Source organism: Gloeophyllum trabeum (assembly GCF_000344685.1).
Source record: "Gloeophyllum trabeum ATCC 11539 unplaced genomic scaffold GLOTRscaffold_00013, whole genome shotgun sequence".
In the NCBI taxonomy this organism is placed as follows: Eukaryota; Fungi; Basidiomycota; class Agaricomycetes; order Gloeophyllales; family Gloeophyllaceae; genus Gloeophyllum; species Gloeophyllum trabeum.
In genome coordinates, this window is record NW_006920422.1 from 235,953 (window position 1) to 254,961 (window position 19,009).

General features: G+C 54.1%; 7 protein-coding genes across 7 annotated transcripts; 2 read left to right on the top strand and 5 right to left on the bottom strand.

The window, feature by feature from the left end:
• Positions 1-4,575: 4,575 nt before the first annotated feature.
• On the bottom strand, positions 4,576-5,099 carry GLOTRDRAFT_10067 (uncharacterized protein; the record flags this gene model as incomplete). The annotated part of the gene is made up of 3 exons (XM_007870943.1): positions 4,576-4,796; positions 4,846-5,013; positions 5,063-5,099. Coding segments are annotated over 3 exons (426 nt in total), but the record flags the coding sequence as incomplete, so codon positions are not given.
• A 171-nt stretch (positions 5,100-5,270) lies between these two features.
• GLOTRDRAFT_14572 (uncharacterized protein) lies at positions 5,271-5,546 on the bottom strand (the record flags this gene model as incomplete). The annotated part of the gene is made up of 1 exon (XM_007870948.1): positions 5,271-5,546. A coding segment is annotated over one exon (276 nt), but the record flags the coding sequence as incomplete, so codon positions are not given.
• Positions 5,547-5,966: 420 nt separating this feature from the next.
• On the bottom strand, positions 5,967-7,212 carry GLOTRDRAFT_112146 (uncharacterized protein). The gene is made up of 5 exons (XM_007871075.1): positions 7,176-7,212; positions 6,828-7,118; positions 6,321-6,775; positions 6,230-6,268; positions 5,967-6,171 (listed from the first exon to the last, which is right to left on the bottom strand). The coding sequence occupies exons 1-5, from the start codon at positions 7,204-7,206 to the stop codon at positions 6,076-6,078; spliced, it is 912 nt and encodes a 303-aa protein (XP_007869266.1). The 5' UTR covers positions 7,207-7,212; the 3' UTR covers positions 5,967-6,075.
• Positions 7,213-8,993: 1,781 nt separating this feature from the next.
• On the bottom strand, positions 8,994-10,578 carry GLOTRDRAFT_140521 (uncharacterized protein; the record flags this gene model as incomplete). Its single annotated transcript, XM_007871076.1, has 4 exons — positions 10,181-10,578; positions 9,890-10,132; positions 9,488-9,835; positions 8,994-9,433 (listed from the first exon to the last, which is right to left on the bottom strand). Exons 1-4 carry the CDS (start codon positions 10,518-10,520, stop codon positions 8,994-8,996), a joined length of 1,371 nt encoding a protein of 456 aa, XP_007869267.1. The 5' UTR covers positions 10,521-10,578.
• An 835-nt stretch (positions 10,579-11,413) lies between these two features.
• On the top strand, positions 11,414-12,658 carry GLOTRDRAFT_95746 (uncharacterized protein; the record flags this gene model as incomplete). Its single annotated transcript, XM_007871077.1, has 1 exon — positions 11,414-12,658. The coding sequence occupies one exon, from the start codon at positions 11,414-11,416 to the stop codon at positions 12,656-12,658; it is 1,245 nt and encodes a 414-aa protein (XP_007869268.1).
• Positions 12,659-13,156: 498 nt separating this feature from the next.
• Positions 13,157-16,855, bottom strand: GLOTRDRAFT_117575 (sec24-like protein). The gene is made up of 16 exons (XM_007871078.1): positions 16,701-16,855; positions 16,499-16,648; positions 16,172-16,444; positions 15,754-16,121; positions 15,607-15,704; positions 15,450-15,555; positions 15,163-15,394; positions 14,959-15,108; positions 14,611-14,895; positions 14,433-14,551; positions 14,309-14,381; positions 14,033-14,248; positions 13,869-13,972; positions 13,625-13,811; positions 13,536-13,570; positions 13,157-13,476 (listed from the first exon to the last, which is right to left on the bottom strand). Exons 1-16 carry the CDS (start codon positions 16,759-16,761, stop codon positions 13,420-13,422), a joined length of 2,514 nt encoding a protein of 837 aa, XP_007869269.1. The 5' UTR covers positions 16,762-16,855; the 3' UTR covers positions 13,157-13,419.
• A 407-nt stretch (positions 16,856-17,262) lies between these two features.
• GLOTRDRAFT_95748 (uncharacterized protein) lies at positions 17,263-18,964 on the top strand (the record flags this gene model as incomplete). The annotated part of the gene is made up of 5 exons (XM_007871079.1): positions 17,263-17,653; positions 17,705-18,142; positions 18,232-18,767; positions 18,806-18,865; positions 18,902-18,964. 5 exons carry the CDS (start codon positions 17,263-17,265, stop codon positions 18,962-18,964), a joined length of 1,488 nt encoding a protein of 495 aa, XP_007869270.1.
• Between the last annotated feature and the right edge of the window lie 45 nt (positions 18,965-19,009).

Below are 19,009 nucleotides of genomic sequence, written 5' to 3' on the forward strand. Positions count from 1 at the left end.
CCCCCCCCGAGCCTTCTGAGGGCTTGCAGAATTTTCCAGGGGCAAATACTCCGTGCACTTGTCCTTCGGCATGAGATCCATCATGATATCTATACCTCGTACTGGCTGAGTTACGTCCAGATTCAACGAATGGGAATAGTGAGGGTCACCGCAACCACAGCCTTCCTTCATGCGCGCACACATCTATTGTGTACCTTCAGCCTACTGAGGGGAGCATTATCCGTTTCAACTTTCGGTCTTCATAACCGCAACACGCAGCAAAGTTAGAAATGAAAGAATGTCTTGATTTTGGCTTATACGGGCGTAATGGCACAAGATAGTTGCATACAAGATGAAGAAACCGTGCATAGAAACGGGAATCATGAACAGGCGGTCATTAAGTCAAAGGAGTGTAGGTGGACTATGCAAAGATTAGATAGTAAACGAACCGAAAATAAGCAACTGACACTGCAGATCCCAAAGAAACAAGTATTACTGTTCATGGGTGGCAGTAGAAACGGGAATACTCGTCGAGGTCTTTGTGGATCTCCGCGAGCCAAATCTAAGCTTCCCGTCTTCCCGTCCCCAAGTGAAGCGACCCTTCGTCTCTCTGGACTGTGAACTACTGCGGCGGGAACGGAATGACCATGCAGGTGAAGCCGGCCGATTCACTTCCCCAGGGTTGACTTCCAGATGATTAGGTGGATGATCGTGGTGATGGTGGTGGTGGTGATGATCCTTGCCGCCTTTCCGACCTACAGTATGCCGGCCATCGCAGCATGCGCGGACGTTCTCCAACCCTTCGAAACCGCCATCTGACATGGTCTCGTCATGCAGCTCGAAGTCGAGTTCGTCATTGTCCTGCCCGAGAATGTGTTCGAATGACTTAGAAGGGCTCTGAGGTTCTTCGGAGGCTCCAGCCCAGCGCAGATACTCGGCTGCCGGTGTCCCTGCTCGTGGCCCGATGGACCCACGAGCTGAAAGTTGGGAGTGACTGCGCCTACCTCTCGGGGTATGGTTCCAAGAGTCACCGCTAGCTTCCGTCCTCCCACTCCGCACGCTCCGGCGACTCTGAGGGCTACCCAGGAGGGGATTTTGACGGTCACTGGCGGTTGCATCGGGCAAGTCGGTCTGAGCGGACATTGGACTCAGTGGAGCCGCGCCTCCGTTCCCCAGGTTAGCAGGGGACGCGACGCTCACAGTACTCGGCCGCGAGAGAAGATATTTCAAAGCCTAGAAAGCGAAATGAATGAGATGTATGCGAAGCATGAAAGGAACAACGAACATTGAACCAGATATCGTGGCGTTCTTTAGTCGGTGCAGTAATCTTCATCTCTCGGGTCGGGGTAGACACGATCACGCTGTACTGGTAAAGTCCAGGAGGAAGGGGGTTGGGATCTAGGATGGACCGAACACCCTCGACATATGCTGAAGAAAAGAGCCATTAAGTTCTGTGCTGGTACGTAATGAATGCATGCATGCATGCATGAGTGCATACTCACCGCTCTTTGCGCTTGACTCGGTGACATTCGAGGAGGTCGGGTCAGCAGAACTCCAATACAACGTCCTAGTATAAGGATGAACCCAGAAAAAACGACGATGTCTTCGTTCGCCGTATCCCTTTCCAATCGCACGCCGGGTATATTTATACAAGAACTCGCCGATCATAGTCTGCGTGATGGCATGGATAACAGCGGGATCCGTAGAGCCGCCGCTGCGAATAGTCGTATCGGCTGCACCACTACGTCCAGGGGTGATTGCTGCCGAGTGCCCTTGGGAACGGTCCATGAAGTGATCGGACGACATTGACGATCGCGCGGAGCCCATACTTCTCTCGGAGAGTAATGATGTGGTGGACATTTCTCTTCTCCCGAAGGCTGCCAGAGCAGAGGGACTAGGCATCGAAGACTGTTGAGTATGGTTCACAGCATTAGCGGCAGACCTAGAGCTCGTGGTAGAGGGTCTCTGTCCAATAGCCTGTTGCGATGGCGGCAAACTTGAACCATGTGGACGGGGCCCGTAACTTCCTCTGCCAGGAATAGGGAGATTCGATCCGAAAGTGGGTGTGGTGGCACGCTGGATGAGCTCCGGCGGCGGTGGAGAGGTCGGTCGAGGGGGAGGTCCCTCTCGAGAAGACGTAGAACTCGCAGCTAATCTTCTCTCGGGTATGAAGGAAGGAGGAGGCATACTATTAGGTGGAGGAGGTGCACGGGGCGGTGGAGGCAGCATCATCATAGGCGGCCGAGATTTGTCCACAGCTGGTGAGCCAACTGCAGAAGGAGCTCTTGAACGGATTGGTTCCTGCTCTAAGGCAGCGGAAAGAGTGGACTCGATGGAGCGGCGCCTGTCAGACTGCGAAGTCCGGGGTCGAGGGATGTTCGCCTCACGAACAGGCGTACTAGGCGCTGGGGACGGTGAGACCGGCATAGTGGTGGTCAGAGGACCAGCAGAGGGCGGCGGGGAGATGAAATGGAACTGTTGGGAGGCTGTCTGGCCTACGCGATAAACGGTCGGAGGCGAGCCTGGTGCCTGCGTAGACGCAACAGCCGGTACGGGCCCAATGGGCGGCGTAGGAAGCGCGGCGGCTATCTGAGCGGGAGTCAAAGAGGCAGTAGGAGCAACAGGCAAAGCAGCGGGTACTGGAGCCGGGGGCACCCACTCGTCCGTCTGTATCGATATTTCCTTCATCTCTGGTTTCGGCGGTTCAGGCGCCTCGGCGAACACCCCAACAGACTCATACGACACAGCAGGGGCTGGTGGTAACTGCTGTGTGGAAGAAGCAGCAGTCGTCAGGTCCTGGCGACTGGCCAGCCGGGAAGCCTTAATGCTCTCCAGATCATCCTCGTCAGTGTCCGGATAATCATTGTCCGTCACGGTGTAGATCGAGTGGAAGTCCTCGTTCGTCTGGCTCGGGGTCGTCAACGAGACACTCTGCCTAGCATCTTCGTACATATCGGCATCCGTGTCGGTCTCAATACCGGTCTCAGTCGCTGCGTCGTCTTCATCTTGGGTCTGTGACGTGATAATCTTGGACAACGCCTGACCACGGATGGTGGAATCGCCACTCAATTCCTGCGAGAACTGCGAGAGATTGGCCTTGGTGATCGTAGCGCGTCGATCGACGGCGGCCGGCCGTTCTGTCGAAACAGATTCGGTTTGTGTAATTCCATTCGCAGAGGCGGGGGAGCGAGGCGGAGGAGTCTGTGAATCAGCGTCGACAGTTTGGACAGAGGCCTGCACTTCCGCTTGAACAAGAGCTGGACGGGATGGAGTGGGCTCATCGGCCTGAGTACCAGCAGATACGAGCACTGGCGCAGTGTCATGCTGCATACCCGTCTCTGTACGTTCTGCCATGGGCTCAGGCTCTGTCTGAGCGGCAAATTCGCTTCTCTCAATCACAGGAGCAGGTTCAGGCACTGGCGTTGGTTCGGGATCAACCTGGATGGCCACTTCCGCCACGACCGGTTTCGGTTCAGGCGCAGGAGGCTCAGAAACCGGTTCAGGAACTGGCTCTGGTACTTCGTCTGTCTGGACACCAAACTCGACAGTCTCCACCTTCGCTTCCAGTAGGAGACCATTGTCAGAGATGGCGGGAGCAAGGCCGAGCTCGGCCGCCAACGCCTCGGGTTGTCCTACAAGTGAGGGTGGCCTGGCTTCTTTGTACGCAGCACCCGCCGTCCGACGCCCGATGGTCCCACCCCGCGACCGAGGGACAACAGACTGCCGAAGCGGACTCGACTGCGTGGGCAAAGACCCAGCTGAAGAGGAGCGACGGAGAATGTTGGCGAAGGCAGGGTCCATCCCGTCCACGCTGGCACGGTTGGACGGAGACGGCGATGTGGGCTCTTGAATAGGACTAGCCTCCTCGTCGGAATCTTCCTCGTCGCGCTGGAACTTGGCGGGAATGGGCGGTACCGGTGGTGGAGAGGGAAGGTCATCCACATACTCCTCTTCATCCTCGACGTCGGACGAGGGGTTCTTCGCAGCCATGCCCAGTCGCTGAGCGAGTGTGAGCCCGCCTCTCCCTCTGCCCCGACCTCTGGCAGCGCGGTAAGGCGTAGACCGTCTGGGCTTCGAAACACTGCGTGCGTCCTCAGTGACAATCTCTTCACCTAATTCATCTTCCTGTACGGTCTGACCGGAAGACTCCAGTCTTCTTCTGTACTCCATCCTCATCTCTTTCTCCCTTTGCAACGTACTCTTCAGGGTATTAATCTGCCTCTGTGCATGTGCGAACCTCTGCTGCAGGGCCTCCATCTCATTAGAAGGATGGTTAGGAGATAAGAACGGCCGAGAAGGCGACGGATCGGGTGACGCCTCGTCGAAATCGCCCAAGCCCTCTGGAAACAGGCCCGAGTTATCGAATTTCTTCTGGTTCCTCGTGGACGCTCCTCCAGTCGTACCAAAGACGTCGTCCTCACCGTTGACACTGGGAGTGACGAGGAGGCTCTTGTCGACGCCGTTTGGAGTCACGGGAGAGCCGAACCTTGGCAATCGCCTGGCAGCGCGAGCAGCCTCAGTCTTCATATTCTCAATCGTCTGCTGCAAGTCCGCCTTCTCGCGCTGGAGACCCGCGGCGTGCTTGCGGGCATGGGCAACGTCGGTCTCGTGCTTGGCCTTGAGCTCATCGTAGGCGACCTTCTGGCGTTCAGCCTCGTTCTTGTGTTGCTCGGCTGCATCACGCGACTGGTTTAGCTGCTTGGTTAGACGCTTGTGCTCGCCCTCCAGTCGCTGGACATTGCCCTGGCTTTCATTGAGCTGAACCCTGATCTCTTGCAAGGTGACCTCGAGGTTCCAGTTCTCCTCCTTGTACTTCTCTAGAGCGGAAGTTAGATCAATGATAAACTACGTACACCGTGGCCGCACCTGCGCTTTGCTCCTGTTGCCGTAAAGCGGTGCGGAGATTCTCGACCGTCCTCTCCAGGTCATCCTTCTCCTCTTTCATGTCCTGGATCGCCTTGTCACGCTCCGCAAGCAGACTCTGCAGGCGGCGGACCTCAGTCAAGAGTCCACTGCCGATTTCGAAAGCGAATTCTGGTCGAGATGAGCCTTGAATTATTACGAAGCAGTGAGATACACATACCTACGTCATCCTGGCGGTGAGCTGCATTCCGCGCTCTCCTCGACTGAGCCGCCGATGTCCCGACAGATGTGGCAGACTTATCGGGCTCTTCCCGCGGCAGCTCCGCAGCCTGCAGAGGGGGCGACGGATGAGCAGTACCATTAACCAAACGCTACACCCGTGTGAGGCTAGATAGAACAAAGAGATAAGAATTCGATCGCACCTGACTCCCGAACGCGCTCGAGATCTGCGAGTTCTCCTCGTCCCAGGCCTTGATCGTCTCCGCAAGCTCACGATACCTCTCCCGCATGTCCGCATCGAGATCCTCGTCCTCCCCTCGATCAGTCTCCATCTCTTGCAGCAGCCTGACTTTCTCCTCGAGCTCCAGCTGCTGCGCAAGGACGCGCTGCCCGAGCGTGCCCGCCTGTTGAAGTTGCTTTTCCTTGAGATCCAGAAGGCTTTGAAGATGGAGACGCATGTCTGCAGGGGATGAGAGACTGAGCGGTGCTGAGGGGTCTTGAATGGCGGCGCTGCCGCCGTCAGAGAGACTGGCCATGCTTGCGCAATGCGCAGAGCGTGCAGATGCAGCACGCTGCAAACTTGTTGATTGTCCTAACACGAACCGCGTCTGTTTGGCCCAATCAATCTTTATTTGGCAATGGAATCGAAGCAACGGTCGCCTAGACCCCTGCCAGCCGATTCAGAGCTTTGGCAAGGGCTCCGGGAGTCGTCTGCGACGACGACGAAGGAAGGAATAATGTGGGTGTGGTTGTGGCGACCAAGGCGGAGACAACAGTCCTCGTCGAACCACGCGGCGTACGCGCCCAAGACGCGTTTCCGGCTGACTAAGCCCTTGCCCCGAGACTCGGAGCGGAGAGCGATTCAGTTTCCAGTCTTTCGACTGCACAAGAAATTCTAATGCCATTAGGAAAGGAGACATGGAAGCAGCGATATGAAACCAGGGGTATTCTACATCAAGTATACAAAGCCAGGCCGTGCCAACTCTCGGTCGGAAATACAATAATCAATAACGCTTAAAGTAGATGGTGGTTCCCCGATGACAAGGAGCATTCAAGACATTGCCAGGCACCTTCGGGGGCGATACTCAGACCGACACAGGCGAGGTGAAACTGACGTCAGGCAAAGACCATTCAGTGGCGTTCTCGGAGAGAAATCGAATTTACTCACCCATTCCTGACGGCACCCCGGGGCGTCACAAGCGATCATCTGCGATAAGTCGATGAATGAGGAAGCAAGGGAATAGTATTGGCGAACGTACCTCGCCGTAAGCCAGCTGGTCGCAAACGCAGTAACGCCTCAGGTCTACCATGGGTGGGACAGGTGGTTCATTTGCAGTGGTGTCAGCAACATGCGTGGATACTACTGATGGGTCCGAAGCAGAGGAAACAAGTGGTTCTGGGTTGTCCGTTACCATAGACGTCTGTGCAGCTGCTTGGCCTGCCATTCTCTCGGCCAGCATAGCTCGTAGTTCCGTGAGGCTGAGCCGAGGCCGAGAACTCGTAGTACTCCGAACAGAAGTGACAGATTCCGCCCTCTCGACCTTGACAGGCACAGAATTTCTTGAGTTATGTGGCGGGAGGGAGCTGCTTGGCCTCGGGGACGCAGCTGGCGGGACAGATGACGCTCGCGATGTATGAACCTCGGCGAGGGCGGACTGGAATTCGCTATCCTGCTGTTTAGCCACCTTCAGCTTTAGTCGGAGTGGTCCAGATCCTGTAGAGGCCATCAGTAAGAATGACATGACGCAGGAGACACTCGACCTGACCACGTGTATCCACAACGGCTGTCTCGTCCGACTCGGGTGAAGCACTATTTGTAAGAGTAGCAATATCCGCTTGTAGAGCAGAGATTTTTTGGTTAAGCCTTCCTATATCGGACTCCATAGTATTTTTCAGTGCATCACGCTCCTTCCGCAGAGCATGGAGGTCACGCTGGCTCCGCTCGTAGCGAGTCAAGAGCTCAGGGAGCACCACAGTAAGGTCAGGCAAGCTGGTGGAATTGACACTTTCAGATGAAGTGCTTGTATGTTCAAGCAGGTCTCTGCCGGCCGGAGAATCTTCAAAAAGAGAGAAATGAGAATGCAAGAGGTCAAGTTACTACAAGTGCCACTCACCGCGAATGATGTTATGGAGATGCTGATACATATCCCGAAACCAATTCACTTCATTCTGAGCTCGCTGGAGCGCAGTGTGCCTCGTCTTCACAGCCATATCTGAAGCACGACGAAAGTCTGCGAACCGACGATCGAGTTCCGCATACTCCCTCCGAGCTTCTTCAAGCGCTTTGGCTTTCTCCCTCTCTATAACCTCAGCGAGGAGGTCCGCACCTTGTTGAATGGACGTGGAACTGCGTTTCTTGCCTCGCGAGTCAGAAGGGACGGATGGATTAGAGTTTGCGGCCATGGCTCCGCGTAAATGCCCTGAGTCGTGGGTTCAGAACATCCTGCTGTCGTCAGTCGACGTTTCAACCTCGATTCCCGAGGGCCAAAAGGTCGACAAAGTCAATCATGAAGGCGTGAGGCAAACACAGGAATCAACTTGAAGAGTCCGCGGCGCCAGCGCTGATCGAACTTGAAAGAGGAATCTGAGATGCTCCACACGTGGCTTCGATCGCGAGTCGCGCTCGTATAACTTCAAGCAAGTGCGAGTTAATATTATAAGGCGGTAGGGCCGTGCGAGCGGCAGAGCCCGCTACCGTAGACATAGATAAGATTTGGTAGCAAGCTGAAAACTTGACATCCTGAGCAGCATCATATACTAATATATTTATTTTGCGAAAGCAGTTGTGTTCCAGCCATGATTTCCGACTGAGCATTCACCTCAATCATCAGGAAACCGGAATATCTCCGGATGGAGACAGCGTCTCCGCGGCTCCGTCATGTGCGGGATGGAGACAGGTTCTCCAGACGGAGACGAGGTCTCCATCCGGAGACACGCCCCCCACTAATATACAGTGATCTGTGCTAAATTTTGCTCGAATGCAAAGAGGAGCACGTATAGCAAAAACATAAGCCCATATCCTGTCCCTATGTGAGGGATAGATATCGAGTGTCAGGTATACGCACTCCCGCCGAAGCCATGTGGTGTCTCCAGGAGTCTCCATCTGGAGACGCTGTCTCCGTCCTGAGCCGGACGGAGATGGCCGTCTCGGGATGATGGGGGGACCTCTCCGTCGCTCCGGGGCTCCGTGTGACTCCATATGGAGCATATGGAGATATCCGAGGTTCCTGATGATGATTTGAAGAGATGTCCACTCACTCCTCCCTCAGGTTCTGAGTATACAAGTCATTTATGTAAAACAGCTGACATTGAAGTATGCTGCTTTCACCTAGAGACCGCATCTCCAACGCCCCAAGCTAGGTCATGTCTGTTCTCTTGAGTCCCTTGACCAGCATCCGCCACCTTGGCTAAAGATGGAAAGAGAGATGCCACGTGGTTCTACAATCGGGGTCCTTTGAGGACCCCATCTTTGATTGGTCCAAAGCCGTGTGCCGGTCCTGCCGTCCGCCATATGCGGTTAAGAGCCAAATAGTGTCAAATAGATCGCGTAGATCTTGAAACGATCGCAGGAAACCTGCGAACGGCCGGGGGGTCCAAGACCCACTACCTACGGTAGCGGGAATAAGGCCTAATAGTAAGGGAGGCCCGGGGGGACACAAAACAGTAAGTGGCATTAATCCTACAACATACTAAGCTCACTACAGCCATTATAGCAAATAACATTACTGTACACTATGACTCTGGTCCGGGATAAAATACATCGTGAACGGGGAAGGAAGGGGGCACTTCAGCCTTGCGCAACCCGGAAAGCACCCAGCGATGGTATAGATTAATATCCACATACTCGGTTGGATAATGTGACGCTTCTCCAGATCGACAGAAGCGGAGGTAGCTGCGGATACCATCGAAGGTGGATTTTGGATTAGACATGGTCACTTCTGACCCTGCTTGCCCATTCCTATCTGAGGAGACACCCTCGGATCCTTGGACTTCCGGAAGCTGAGGCCCTTGAGTACAGGCCTCGTATTCCAGGGTTCCGACGGTCGATCCGCTGGGAGCTCTGGGGAGCATGGCTTCGACAGCGGCTTGGTCGAGAGGTGAAGACCCTCATCTTGTCCCCGGGCCTTCGACTTCAGGGTCTCCGTGGAGTTGTCGGCAGGATAATGGATATAGTTCGACGCTAGTTTTTCGTCGGACTCCTCGTCAGATGATAGTGAGCACTTCGACGAATTCTTATGTGCTTTGACGATAACGGACCCGTCAGTCGTGCGGGCACGCTTCAGCTTTGGCCTACTTGATACCTCGGCGGAACCCGGGGGTCTTTTGGATGGTCTTGCCTTTGGCAACGACGGGCTGCTGAGGTCCATGTTGTCTTCAGGAAGCTCTCAGCAGAGTGGATCTCTCCATACCAATAACTGCCACTCACCGTCGTTGATTACCGGTTTCTTGGCGGTGGGAGGCTTCACTCGTTCCGGCTCCTTCGCTCCCTCCGCAGCTTTAAGCGACATGGCCTTGGAACTCTGCAGCTCTCGTCGCAGCGCCGCATTCATGCGCTTGAGCTCAGTAATCCTGCCTTCCAGCGTGTTCTTCGTCGCATCCTTGTGGCTCTCGGCTTCCGCAAGTCTAGTTCGTAACGACGCTACCGCTTCTTTATTCCTCTGAAAGCGGTCTAGCAGCGCTGGAATGGCGGTGATGACATCGAACTCGGTGTCTAACTCATCCTTTTGGACGGCCAGCTCCTTCTCCTGGATAATCTCGTGTATGGCGCTGGATCCTGTGCTGCTCTTAGGCCTTGTTTTGAATATATTATAAGAAATGCAGTACCCACGTGAAAGTGTCTCTTGCAGCTTTTTACGAGCCTGCTCGAGTCTTGCTAGCTTCTTCTCTGCCTGCTCCGCTCGTTGTGAGGTCTGCTCCAATTCGGCGCATCTCATCTCGGCTGCACGCCAGGCCACCTTCGTCTTGGAAAAGTTTTCCAGAATTGTGGAGACGAGGATCACTGCGTCGCCCGAGCATGCTCCTGATACCTCGCTGCTAGTCTGCTCTTTCATTTCACGCACACATTCAGCGCCTGGTGGTTCTTAGCGAAAATCACTTCGCAATGGGTATCATTGCGTACCTAAGATGATGCCGCGCAGCCGGTCGTAAGCCTCTTTAATATTCCGCGCTTCTGCTCGTGCCTCACCCGCCTCCAGCGATGATGCTTCTAACTTGCCCTGCATCTCTCGGACAGTCTCCTGCAATACTGAGACTTGCTGCGACACAACTCGCAAGTCGTTCGCAGACGCCGTCCGGAAAGCGGCAAAGCGCTGCTCGAGCTCTTCACAGTCTTTGCGAGCCTGGCAGACAGCTTTCTCGGTCTCGCGTTCGATCAGGGCCAGCAAGATATCAGCAGTGCCCTCGATTGTCTTGCATTTCGCTTGAGTATCAGTAGTCCGGACAGTCAACTCTGCAGCCATGGTAAATATGGAATGGGGATAGTGGGGAGGGGAGTAAAGTGGGAAGGGTACTACGGGCTTCTTGTACTAGGCACGACAAAGGGTAGAAATTGCGGCAGACTTGAAAGGAGAAGCATGAAACTCGATCGTACAGACTCTTGCCAGTCTTCCCAAAATCTGATTTTGAACTCAGCGAAGGCGTTTCTAACTTGTTTAGGGGCACTTTCGCTTTCGGAATGACTAATCAGCGTTTGCCGGGGTTATCCGCTACTGTAGCCGGCGCCCGAGTATGGCAACCGTGCCACACTGGCATTGGCAATGGAAAACGACAGGAAGGGCTCATGGTGGCGTCCTCGTCCGCAATATTCATCCCTCTGCACTGTTGTGTACCACGGTAATTAAGTAGGCAGTTTGGAGATACTCTGTCCAAGCGCTCGACACATCAGGTCAATGTTCCTGAGTGTAATGCGTGTGCTCATGTTCGAGTGGTGATTCGCTCGGACGCTTTGGCCACACTGGCGCATGTGGCGGTGGGAGTCAAAGCGCTGGCTTCCCGTGTGGGTATATAGTATGTCGCGTTCTCGCTTCTTGCTGGTTCGTTCGACCTACCCCATTTCCCCAAAGCCAGCTTGCACTCACCGTTAATCCCTTGCAGGTTCGTTACCACTCCATGAATACCACTGGCACACTCACATTTATCATTTAGGACAGTCATGGACAGAGCAGAACGCGGCAGAACATCTACCTGCTCACGATTAAATTCCCAGGTAGCAGGAACTTCTGATTTATCAAGACCGTTATCCAAGGACGCCCCAATACGCGTCTTGCCAGCCGAACTGCTATCCCACATATTCGTGGAATGTCTTCCATGCACACCGGAGATTGTTCCGAGCGCCACGAGAGCACCACTCCTCATGACAAAAGTTTGTGGCTTATGGCGATCCGTGGCACACTCAACGCCTCATCTCTGGCGCTCCATCTGCTTGGACCTCAAGCGGCCCGATTTCGACTATTCCCAACTTCTGGCTGCCTGGCTATCCCGTTCCGGCGGCCTTCCTTTAACTATCGTGCTGTTGTCTTCTTCCAACAAATGCGACGTCGCACTCTGCCTCGAAGTGATCATCCGGTTCGCACCACGATGGAAAGAGCTATGCTTGGCTGGTAGCACCTGCTCTTTGGGTGCACTGAGACACCTTCAGGGAATAAGAAGCCTGAACACACTAGAGAGCCTGGACATTGCCGTCCTGAATACCGGCCATGCCCTCGCTAACGAGCTCAAAGTCTTTGAATCGGCGCCCCGTCTCTCGAGGTTTAATCTCCACACTATAGGTTTCGACTTTACCTCCGATCCTGATCCATTTCCCTGGAAGCGCCTGACTCGCCTCTCTGTTCTGGGCGGTGCCACGCCTGGGCAATGTCTCCACATCCTACAGGAATGCACACAACTTCGGTGGTGCGAGTTGGTATTACTGCCTGCCGATGGCGTTCTGGATTGTCCCGCCGTCGTGGTTCCGAATCTGAAAGTCCTTACCATTCGAGCAAATTTCCCGGACTTGTTTTTGGAGTGCCTCACTCTGCCTTCACTTCTGTCATTATGCGTACGGCCTCGAGAATTCGGGCCATTCCCGCAAATTCAGAACACCGCCCTACATGCACTTGTGGAAAGGTCCTCCTGCGTTCTATATGATCTGGACCTGGATATGTCGTCTATCTATGTCTCTGACGTGATTCAGACCCTTCCACTCATGCCTGAATTACGTTGCCTCTCTCTGTCCGCCCGAGACGGAAGCGAGTTGTTCTTCTCCTACATTACGGACGAACTTTTTGACGCGCTCGCGGCCAAAAGTAACCCTGATAACTGCTGGACGTGCCTTGTTCCGAAGCTCCGTACGCTCAACGTTGGACCTTGTGGCAGCTCAGTATCCACCCATGCGATCGAGACCATGCTTGAATCGCGTCAAGTATGGGATCGCTCGCAGAATTCCGCAAGACACGAAATACCTTCATCCCCTACGCTGTGCAACGTGAAGATTCATCGCACTTGCGACGACTGTTTCAATGCAATGGAGATATGGTATGTCGAGGAGGGGACCATCCGTAGATCCCACGTTAGCAAGCCGCGGAAATTGCAGACGGGGACGCCTTTCCGATTCTCCTGATTGATTTTGGACTCGAATTTATATGTATACGTCTTTTGACAGACTATCCATTCCTTTATATTTCTTCCTGGACCCGCATTAGACACGTATTACCCTCGCGGCCTCTTATGTTTATATGAGGTTCATGTGGTTCACCTACCAGACACTCGACATGCTAAGATATCATTATACTAGACACAGCTCAGGGATAGATGCCGGTTCAGAATAGTGATGCTTGTTATACGACTTTGTTCCCGAACACCAGAACTTGAGGAGCGGTTGCTGTCTTCGAGCTCTTTATGACCTTTTGAGTGGTATCAGCTACAGGCTTCACGCTTCAGCTGAAGCGTAGAATACAAAATGCGGGGGCTCGTTCTGGGTGTCGATGTCTTCTGCAATACTCGCCTTACCATGGCCACTACAGCAATAGTAAGTCATAATAAATTCGATGCTCTGGTGCATGTGCAGAATGCCCATACACGAAGACAAGTCAGGCCAGTCGGTTATATGATAGTCACATGAGACTCGACGACGGTGGTTGAGAGCATATGTACGAGCATAACAATCCGGAGGAGGGGACACTTTCCTAATCTCGATTGATCGCACATCGTTAGCAAACCGAACGCTGATGAAGACCACCAGATACTCCCACATCCGGGATCGTGAAGAGCGTCCTCTATTGCTATTGCCAAAACTAGTCCGGCAGCAAGTTCCAACTTCAGGCGGGCAAGGTCATTAGTCAGATGAAGCCAAGTCTCTGCTTTATCCTACTAGTGCCCCTGTCACCAAGGCGAAGATCGGAACCCAGTAGGGCCGGCAATAGTCCCTCCGCCAGTAAGCTGCAGCGACATCGTGAGTACAAGCACGCACAGGAGATCTGCCGACTGAGAGCACTCACTGCAGCATTGATTTGTTTATGAACCACACAGAGATCTATCGCGCAAATTGTAAGACGACAGATGAGAGCACTACTGAAACGGCACGTACAATCGAGGTACGACATTGCTGCATTATTCTGGTCCTCCACTAGCATGTCCGCGAACTCAATTTCTGCCGCATCGATATTCTGCCGCGCAACGAGCAGTTTCGGCGTATAACCTCTTTGCAGCTGTCGATGAGTTATTATATTCCTAACTTGACTGGAGAGTCTTGAATCCAAGATTGGTAAGGTTATCTAGGCATGCACTCCGTTCAGAATGGGAGCAGGAAACCCTTAAACTGAGGAACTAACAAGATGAGGGTCGATGCTGAAAATATCGTCGACGCCGAATAAGTCTTGCAAGAGCTGCGGGGCCACACTTTGTCCTACCCACAGGACCATCATCTCCTCGTTATCTGGCGGCCAACACAGGATCAGACAGATGTGAGGCGTCTCGGCAGCGGACGTAGACGAACCTATGAGATAAATACCATGCGCTTCCATGTATACATAGCTATCACGCATATGCGAAGGCCAGGAGATACGCCCATTCGCATCAGGCAGTGCGATAGTGTCGTCCAAGTCGTGAATCGCCAACATGCGCGGGTAGAGGTGATGCATGAGCGACCGTACGCCCATAGACAGAACACGATGTGCGTGGTAGTTTCGCACGTCAGACGTGACATTGCGCGCTGACATACGTATCGTGTTAACGCACAGTGTCCGACCGTCAATATCAGGTGCGTGCGTACCTTTCAAAGACTTACTCTTCAGGATGGCCAGGGTGTACACGGGCAACGTCTTAAACGCTTCCGGTAATATGAGCTAAGGAACATTCCGATCAGCCAATCTCAAGGTGCAGATAGCGTAAATTACCTGCGTAGGAGCAGACGAGGCTGCACAATTCCGCCGGTAACCAAGGAGAAGAGATGCGCATTTCTCCGTCAAGATATCCCTGAGTTGGGAGATTCTCTTCGTGGCCAGCTGTGATACCGCTTACCATCCCACAAGCATGTCATCAGTCTACAAAAAACAGAACACACCGACGCCCTACCTTCCCTCGCATAGTGCGACACGACTGTATCCATATCAGCATATCTGAACACCGTGCCCGCCAGTGAAGCGACTTGTAAGGCCAAATTAATGGTACGGACCCTCCGTTGTCCCTCCTTCGTGGTGTGCAGGACCGCGCACTGCAGGTAGGCATACCCGCGGTCGTCGAGTGTCTTTGTGTGCTCGAACGCTACGGAGATCGCCTTGTCCGCGTCCAGAACACCGAAGTCGAGTTCCCCTGGCATGCGTTCGTTGAAGTTACCATAGTGGGCTGTTATCCGCAAGCCTAGTTGTCGTAGCGTTGGTCACTCCGTCAGCGAAACCAATGGGAGAGAGGGAAGGTAGCAACCATTCGAGGTCCGCACCCGCATGGCGCAGTGATACACAGTCTTCCTCCTGAGAACCCTGCGCAGCTGCAGCGCCATACTGAACTCATCCCGGGCGCTCTCGAATCTCGGATGGAAGAAGATTTGCCCTCCAGTAATCGACGAGACCAGACCTAACCTTCCGCCCATTCAGCTGCTCGCGCCCGCGGAGATATCGCGCAACGTACCGATCGACCCGACGTCCACGAACTTACTCATGCCCAGGAACATCGTGACGCCGACGCCTTCCTCCGCGCACTCCTCGCCGATGTCCTTCCACGCCATGTCGCGTGGCGCGAAGAGTGTCGGTTCCTTCGGTGTGTCGTACAGGGTAGACTCGTCCAGGCGGGGCTGGAGTGCGCCTGCGCCGACGCTGGGGAGGGTGGCTTGGAATATAATCACTTGTCCACCCGTTCCTGCCTGCGAGAGATTAGGAATCTCAAGCCGCAACCAAGTTCAGGGGAGGGATGCATACAAGAGCGGCGAGACAGCCTCGTATTGCGGATCCAAGTCCTGACACTGTCATCGGTGCTTCTTGGAAGCGGCTCGGCAGAGCGTCAAGAAGATTCTCGATGACATTGCTGGTGTCATGTGTCACAAAGGGCTGGATATCTATAACGATGATGTCTTACCGGGACTCTACCGCATCCGCAAACACGCCTTCTCGTATGGGCAGGAATACCTCTTCGAGATCCGGCATGACGAGCATATGCCCTTGGTCGAGATCGGGCTGTGCTCTCATCAGACCAGGGAAAGGCGGAATGATATGCACGACTTACGGACAAGTTGTAGAAATGCAGTGCCGTATCAAACGACACAATCGCAACTCCCCCATGCACCCGTCCCTCTTCCTCGTATAACGCCGCCTTCACAGTCCGGCACGCACTCTCCAGAAAGCCGGACTGCGCAGCATCGGCCGAGACGTCAAACGCAAAGACAGTTTTCATCGGCCGCGGTGGTCGCGTACTGGAGGGCGCCGGTGGTGGTTCGACAGATAAGTACGGTGGCACTATTCGCGGCGGTGGGTTGGTAGCCCAGTAGTGCTCGGGAACGATAAAGTCGACTGTCCCTTTGGTGAGTTCGGGGCGGTTGAGGTGGTCGAGTCGAAGGCCATTAGCGTCTAGGTTGGAGAAATATTCCGATTCGACTGCGGCTATATTGGCACATCAAAAACGGAGAGTATCTGTGAAAGCGCACCTGGGGTCTCATGCGAACAAAGATTGCACTTCCATCTCGTTCCTCCCGCTACCCATTGACACCACGGGTTCACGTATCCCCTGCATCCCGAGCATCTCGCAGGCCCCGACGCACCCGTATCCACCACCGGTATGTCCTCCTCCCCCCCAGTGGAATCCAACTCTGCGAAAGGGTGTACGACGGCGGCTAGTGGGACCTCACATTGGTTCACGAGCGCTGAGGTGCTCGGGACGTTCCATGTCGATACGCGAATGAACTTGGGAGAGGAGTTGCCTGGAATGAGAAACGGTTACTATCGCATTTTTCAGCAGCGTCGAATACCCGTACCCTGGTCTATGGCGATGTAGTCAGACGTAGACAGAGGCACATGATTCCCCGGCAGCGTCATGTATCTTTCTGTTTCCCATTTCTCCTGGTCGGCCTCGATACTCTCAATAGGTGAAGGTATCTGACTCGGGTCAATCGCAGTGCGCAGACCTGGTGTCTCCTGTCAGATAACTGGCGACCTGCGGTGCAAAGTAGTCCTCACCCTTGAAAGGTTGTCCAGCACTGTGTGGCGGCTGCGGAATGCGAGCCGAATGGGCATACATTGCCACCTTTTAGAGAGACTTGAACCCAGACCTCCCGCTGCAAGTCGACAATGTCCAAGCGAGGTATATCGGATCGAACGGAGGATGTTGCTTGTCCTACAGGCTTGAGAGCAAGAGCTGAGCCCGGCGCGCAGCCCGCTGTCGGCATCGTCTGTGACGGCCGTGGTTAGGGTTAGCACTTATAGGCTAATAGGCAACCAATAGGGCGGCCTCATCACTTCAGGAAGACATTATAGTAGACGAAGCACTTCGCCCGCCGTGTTCCCCGAACTCATGCCGCGATTCTGACCCCAGGTTGGGAAGCGGCGAAGAAGGTGCATAACGTGAAACAATATTGACGGCGTCTAACTCGGCGACTGTATCTGGATACGATTTCACCGTCCGAACGATCATCTCTCGTAATGAGGACGTCACGGCCGTCGACTTCTCGTCGGGGCGGGTGGCAGTATATGCTTTGCGCTCACCCTGTCCTCGTACTTTAATCTGACCTGTTTCTGCTCTATGTCCTCTGACGCTGAACTTTCGTCATGTACCACCAGTCCTGGCATCGACATCCGCGCGAGCCCGTCGATACAGCGTGCAATAGCAACCCTAATTGACCTCATGGAAAGAGAAAAGGCGCAGACTCTCACTGAAGCTCAGAAGAAATACGATGCACTGTTTCTAGAGTACTCGGAGCACCGTAAGGCGACCGAGCATGCAACTGAACGGTTCTTGAGACTTTCGGGGCCGACTGAGGCAGCGACGCCGATATATGAAGCTGGGCACTCTCAGCTCACCCTCGAACATGCGGCAAGACAAGCCGAGGGCTTGCTACAACGACTTCAAGAAGAGCAGAAACTCAGAATAGCTGCACAAGATATCCTAGGGCGCTTACGAGGCATCCTTTCACGTAAGTGCTTCATTCGTGATCATTCATACACTCATAGCACCTGTGAAACAGAGTACGCCTCTCCCGGGAACGTCAGACGTGATACTGCCACGTCCGCGGGAATTGAGGTTGATGACGGCGAGGACGTTGTGACAACACTGCAGGATGTTCTCTGCAGAGCCGCACGCACAACTCATGAACAACAAGACGAGATTGAAAGACTGAGTCGAGCCCACGACAAGCTCCGTGATCGATTCCGGCAGAATGAGGCCGCATACAAACAGCTGAAGGAACGGTATGATGAGAAAGAGAAGAAAATCATGGAGCTGGAGAAGGCGTTGAATACTCCGAAGGTGAAAGTAGCACCTCGGTCCACCTCCGCGTCCGCGTCCGCCTCTGCCTCCGCCTCCACCTCCGCTGTTACAGTGCGGGGGATGCCGACGATTAAGAAGCCCAATATCGCGACTCTCAAAAAGACTGTCAAGAAGCCTAAGTTTTCGCAGAGTGATAGTGAGTCAGAGGATCAGGTACCCCGAGCCCACATTGGTAAGTCCCATGTTATCTCTTGTGTACTTTCAGACCTCACAAGATCATCCAAGGGTGTCCGACAAACACCCCCAAGAGAGTCATCCTGAAGTTACCCGACAACCCCCGCGAAATCAAGACGGTCGCGAGCAAGCCGAAGCGGACCATTATCCGCGCTGTCCGAGATGAGGACGAGGATGATCATGCACATTCTGATCGCAATACAGAGAACAATTGTGGACCCACCACGCAACGGTCCTTACTTGGAATGGACATGCAACGGTGCACATCCTCGGATGTTGCATTCTCTGATTTATGGTTAAGTTCCTTTGCCACTGGCAGCGGCACTGCTCCTACGGTTTCCCCGAACCCCATCCTCCAGCCAGATAGCTCCACCAGCAGTGTCATGGAATCAGACTCCACCTTCGACCAGGATATGACCGCTGTCGAAGCCATCAAGGATGTCATATTAGCCTCTGGGATGCTGGAGCAGGACCCATCACACAGCATGCTTTCAGAACCGGCAGTGGATGGTCGAACCGGTGCACCCATCCTTGACGACCTCAGCTCAAATAGGTATTGCATTTGTGGTAGAAATGCATTTGGGCAGGTGCGAGCCTGCTGTTGTGGATTCTCGATTGAATCCAGGTCTCATACCTGGCTCTTAAGATGATTGCCTGTGAGGGTCCCTTCTGTCAACGTCGCTGGGTGAGTGATGTCCTGTCTACCCTGTACATCCTGTAGCAAATCACTGACTCTGCCACAGTTCCATTTGCCATGCATCGAGTTGACCACTCCGCTTCCTGAGCGGTGGTCTTGCCCATCCTGCTCCTGAAACCACTATCTGTCAAG

Coding starts and splice junctions, on each gene's coding strand:
- GLOTRDRAFT_112146 (XM_007871075.1), bottom strand. CDS start 7,206: ATGTATCAGCATCTCCATAACATCATTCGCG. Junction 6,776..6,827: donor AGCCGTTGTGGATACACGTG/GTCAGGTCGAGT, acceptor TGGCCTCTACAG/GATCTGGACCACTCCGACTA. Junction 6,172..6,229: donor CGGGGTGCCGTCAGGAATGG/GTGAGTAAATTC, acceptor GCCTGACGTCAG/TTTCACCTCGCCTGTGTCGG.
- GLOTRDRAFT_117575 (XM_007871078.1), bottom strand. CDS start 16,761: ATGTATGCCCATTCGGCTCGCATTCCGCAGCCGCCACACAGTGCTGGA. Junction 14,552..14,610: donor GTCGCACTATGCGAGGGAAG/GTAGGGCGTCGG, acceptor TGGGATGGTAAG/CGGTATCACAGCTGGCCACG. Junction 13,973..14,032: donor GCATGGTATTTATCTCATAG/GTTCGTCTACGT, acceptor GTTGGCCGCCAG/ATAACGAGGAGATGATGGTC.